Source organism: Amblyomma americanum, chromosome 8 (genome assembly GCF_052857255.1).
Source record: "Amblyomma americanum isolate KBUSLIRL-KWMA chromosome 8, ASM5285725v1, whole genome shotgun sequence".
In the NCBI taxonomy this organism is placed as follows: domain Eukaryota; kingdom Metazoa; phylum Arthropoda; class Arachnida; order Ixodida; family Ixodidae; genus Amblyomma; species Amblyomma americanum.
Genome location: NC_135504.1, coordinates 41,602,533 through 41,607,380, shown reverse-complemented (window position 1 = coordinate 41,607,380; position 4,848 = coordinate 41,602,533). Strand labels below are relative to the sequence as shown.

The following is a 4,848-nucleotide window of genomic DNA, read 5'->3' as shown; positions in this document are numbered from 1 at the left end:
AATACCTGTGTCGTACGACTTGCTGTCTGAGAACTACCCTGCAGTCGATACACAGCGCACTTCCAGCCTGCCGTAGCCAACTGCGGGCACAGGAGAAACAGTTCCAGATCCGAACAGCTATTCTCGTAGCAGCAGTGTGTGACGTGCTGCATACGAGAGAAGATGTCTGAGTCTTCGTCCCATCCGGAATACTTCTTTCTTCCCGTCGATGTTTGGCTGAGCATTGTTGTTTACCTCGACGTTGAGTCACTGCAAGCACTACAAGAGAGCGATGTGGTCCACCGGGATGTTTGGCACATGCCGACGCTTAGCCGAACATTTACGTTGAGCCGTCACTCGGATGCGTCTGCCCTGCTACAACACCTACAGCGTTATGATGCACGTTCTGTCAGGATTCTGCGTCTCACCGGCTGCTTGATGGCTGCCCCTGAAAAGGTATTCCAGGCACTATCTGCATGCGTACACCTTGCGGAACTGTACTGCGTGAACTGCATTGTAAGTCCCCGGCACCTTTTCGACATGCTGATAACATCGTTATCCTGCCTGGTGCGGCTAGAATGGTCACTTTTCAATGAGCAAACCTATCTAGACAGGTTCGACGATATTGCCGCCTCGGATTATAACGTCCTGCCGCAATTACGCCGCATGTACATAGAAGTTGATGACGAGTTTGCAACCTGTGACCTTTTCAAGAGAATCCGGAAACGCTGTGTGAACCTGGAACACCTACACGTCCACGCGCTCCAAGTAAAAGAATCTGTCGCGTTAGCCGCCTGCAAGAACCTGGTTAATCCCGATTGGACGCTGGAAAGCTTCGCCTACACTAGCCAAAGGTTCTCCCAAATTGGCAAATGGTTACTTGTGAGGGCGCTGGAACTTCAAGTGCCACTGCGGTACCTGTGCGTCGGATCTGCCGCTTTCGGCAGCATCACTTATCGCACGAAGCCGGTTTTCTCCTGCACGTGCGTGCACCTGAAATACGTGATCGCATTGGCGGAGCTATCTATTCCAGAAAAAGAGCTCATCTTCTGCGTCGAATGCTGTCCCGAAGCGCCAATGCAGCTGGCACAAGTGGCCGGTCGACCGTGGTTGCGCCGGCAGCAGTCGCTGACGGTCGTCTTGATCCCCGCCTCGGGGCGGTGGTACTTTCGCCATCGGAACCATTATGTGAGCCCGGCGCTCTCTTCGCCTTTGAACATGTTTCTCAACTCCTGCAACAACCTTACCGAGCTGAACTTAAGCTTGGTTCATTTCGAGCATGGAACGGAGCTGTGCCAGATATTCCCCTCCGAAGGCCTTTCTCTGCTGCGAGCCATCGCCCTTCCGCAGTGTGCCCTGCAGACGAACGCGTCTCTCCAACAACTAGCGGCTTCCTGCGCAATGCTTGAAGAGCTTGACGTGCGCAGCGGAGACGGCAGCAGCTCTGTTTGTTTGGAATGTAGTGTGTGTTCTCTGCCTTTTACTGCTATCAACAGACACACTTTCTCCGCTTTTCACCGAGGGACAAGACTGCAGAGCCTTACCCTGTTGACTTTCTACGGTCTGGGGTGCTACAGATTCTTGGCTGAGTGTAACTTGGTGCGCCTTCGTATAACTTGGCCAGAGAAGAGCATGAATTCATACCCTGGACGATCTTTCCTCGCTGGGTTCAGTTCGAGTGAGCACTTGCGGTCTCTGACCCTGTGGAGTCCCAACGTGGCCGTGAGTGCGATCTGCAACGAACTCAGCACCGCAGGCGTGCTGCGTCTACGGACACTGTGCATCGTTTCCGGCGTCGACGCAAGTGGCTGCGCTCAGGAATCGATTTCGGAGCTGTCAAGGCGCCTACCGCTGCTTGAAACTGTCCATGCGCACTACTTGGATGAACGTCACAGCCAGCACCGTGTGACCTGGATTCGATGTTGGCGACTCAGCTGCCCGGGTGAAAGGAAGGACTTCGAGGGTGGTGCCTTTCTTTCGAATGCACCGTGCTCATCAGACTGCGCTATGACGACGTTAATCGGATTGAAGAAGCCGCGGCACTAAAGGACTACACGCTTTAAAAGAAAGCAGGCTGATTAACTTGACGTATGCATCCCTATCGTACAGATTTGGACAGGTGGCACCTATATGGACCAAACAGCGAACTGCAGTGCTCCTGAGTTTCGGCTGAACATGTCGTCGTCTAGGTATTCCTATTAGCCTCCAGCTTCGGTCGCTGCGTAATTCAGTTGTCACTGCTTTTAGTATATTTTAGCGCATTCTTCTTGTACGAGGTGTGATCGTTGTACTATCTTTAGTTCCAGCATCTTTCAGACGATGCCAGTGGTCGGACCATATGTTACTCATGTTTCGCATGTCATCTCAGAGTACTCCTTCCCATTTTGGCCCTGGATGTTAAAGGTCGCCGATTACATTCCCATCACACGTGGCTTTTATGAACTATGCATTTTAGAGTAGTTGCGATGTTAGTTTTTGACGAAGGGGGCGTGTCCCTCCTATGTGCGAACGTCATGTCATTTCTTCTTCTGCATAGTGTCAGCATATGCTCACCTCGCATTGTAAGGCATTGCAAGCTGTGTCAATCAGTGCACGGCTTTTTTATTGTGGATGAACTGTCGATCCTGCTTTATTATTCTGGTCTTCATTTCTTTCCACATTTTATTAAAGACCCAAAACCATATGACAACAACTTTTGTCCTTTTGTAGCCTGAGCTACACTGGCCGAGGTTGAGCAATTTCGCGTGGCTCCCTCGCTGCGCATGCGAGGAGCAGTGACGTCACATGGCGCACAGCTGGTGCGCCGGAGCTGCCGCCTCTGAGTACGCCTCGCCGGTCATGGCCGCGTCATAGCCGCGGCAGACGCACTGGCGCCGGCGCGTGCAAAGCTGTGCGCCTCCGTTGCTCGGTAGCCAAATCTGACGATGCGCCGGCGCCGCTTAATAGCGCCTCTCATTTCTTGCGCATGCGCAGAGGTAGCAGTGGTGGTGTACATATTGCGGGGCGTTTACCAGTGTGGTATAGGCATGGAGAAGGAGAGCGAAATTGCTGCTCAGCGGCTCAGCGTAGCTCACGCTACATATATCCTTGCATAGACGAGCTAAGCCACTGCTAATTTTTTCACTTCTTGGATTGTGTGCGTCTTCGTCGCTGATATATCACGGCCTTATCAACAGTTTACTCGGTGCAAGGACAGATTTATCAGGTGTATGGGCGTACATATGATACTACGTTGTGTCGACAGATTCAACAGTAATTTTGGGCAGGGATGTTGGAGCTATTCATGGCTTTTAATGCAAATAAACGCGCGTAGCTGATTCAATACCTGCCGGTTCGTCTATAGATGGCGTGCGCTTCCAATAATAATTCGGAAGAGAAGACGCAGTATTTATTCCACTCTAAGTCGACGACGAAACCGCAGCCGGAAATGATGCAGGAGGAGGAGAAAACTTTATGGTTATCTGCGGTTTTAGGGGCATCTTCAGCGATGTTGTCTCCATGGCTGTAGCCCCAGGAGTCTTGTGTGTCGAGCTCGTCCACATTTAATTGATGGTTGGTTGCCCTCAATCCAGGGCTCCGCTAGCCACTGCCGCCCGTTGATTTCGGTGTACCAGCCATTGTTGGTCTTTACAGGGGTCGCTGGGCAGCAGAGCCTCCCATTGCTCCCAACTCGGGGTTGGTATTTTGGGGTCCGCGTCTGTGTTTGGACAGGTGCAGCAAAGTGGCTTGTGAGATAGCACAGCAGCGTTGCAGTACTCCCTCACAAGTCTCAGCGCATGAGGAGTGCGCAAACATATGCGCCCGAGAAACTCTTCAGCAAGTATTTTCTGGAATGTGTGGTTGCGTGAACATTGTGGCGGCTGGAGCAACCTGCGTTTCAAGTTCGCGGCGTCAGTGGAGTCAGTCTTCAACGTGACCCCTTCCCCGTTTTAATGGTGGTCGCAAAAATTGATGGTGCCCTAACCCTGTTAGGCCAGGATATACGTAGCGTAAGCACGGCGACATCTGGTTCGGAAGAGTTAATATATGAGAGGCGCGCATTCACTGCATGCGACTTTATCCACGGTTAAACCTTGCAGCGGAGTGGTAGCGTCTTCGCCTCAAACGCCAAAGGCCCTGGTTCGATTCCCAGCCTAGACGCAAGGTTTTTTTTTTTATTCACTGAGTGCGCGGGGAGGGGGTTGACCGTCTTCGGTCACATTGAGCGGAGCAGCTGCCCTGGTCATGTGGTTTTTCACGCGGTTGGCCCCGTGACCGGTCACGTGGTGCGGTTTCGAGAGGATGCGCAGACCGGCGAGTCGCGGGTGGTGGCAGCGGATCCGGCGCGCCAGCTGTGCGCCGTGTGACGTCACTGGTCCTCCTGCATGCGCAGCACGCCTCTCCTGAAGCCACGAGAAACTGCTCAACCTCGGCTAGTGTAGCTTACGCTACAAAATATTTGTTTTGCGGTGCTGCCGGCCTCACGCGGAGGTTCGTCCAAGTCCTGCTAGGGCAGTATTTCTCCCTCGGTTTGCGCTCAAGCCACTGGGTTGCTCCATGGGATCGCTCCGAGTTAATTTTTGACCTCCTGGCGTTGCTTCACGTACAGTCGTCCGCTGACTTAACGGGAACCGCGGACAGCCTGACACAGACAGACTCCAGCGCCACGAAGCGTTATGCGCTGGGTGCGGGATAATGCCCTCAGTTTGTTGTCGGAGGCTGTAAACAGGTGGCGTGGCGCACTTCAATCTTGCTCCTTTTTGCGCCTACATTCGATTCCCGCGCAAACAGCACCCTCCTGAAGGGGGCGTTTTCCCGAGTTTCGCTCGCGGCTGCGGCCTCGCGCGTCCAGGGACTGTTTGCAGTTTTCTTGTCGGGAGAACCCGACAT

General features: G+C 53.2%; 1 protein-coding gene across 1 annotated transcript; it reads left to right on the top strand.

Annotated features, from left to right (window-relative positions):
• Nucleotides 1-645: 645 nt before the first annotated feature.
• LOC144102332 (uncharacterized) lies at nucleotides 646-2,187 on the top strand. The gene has a single exon (XM_077635627.1). It carries the CDS (start codon nucleotides 646-648, stop codon nucleotides 2,023-2,025), a length of 1,380 nt encoding a protein of 459 aa, XP_077491753.1. The 3' UTR covers nucleotides 2,026-2,187.
• Nucleotides 2,188-4,848: the final 2,661 nt, after the last annotated feature.

What these genes read in the sequence shown, in the direction of transcription:
- LOC144102332 (XM_077635627.1), top strand. Translation starts at nt 646, where the DNA reads ATGTACATAGAAGTTGATGACGAGTTTGCAACCTGTGACCTTTTCAAG.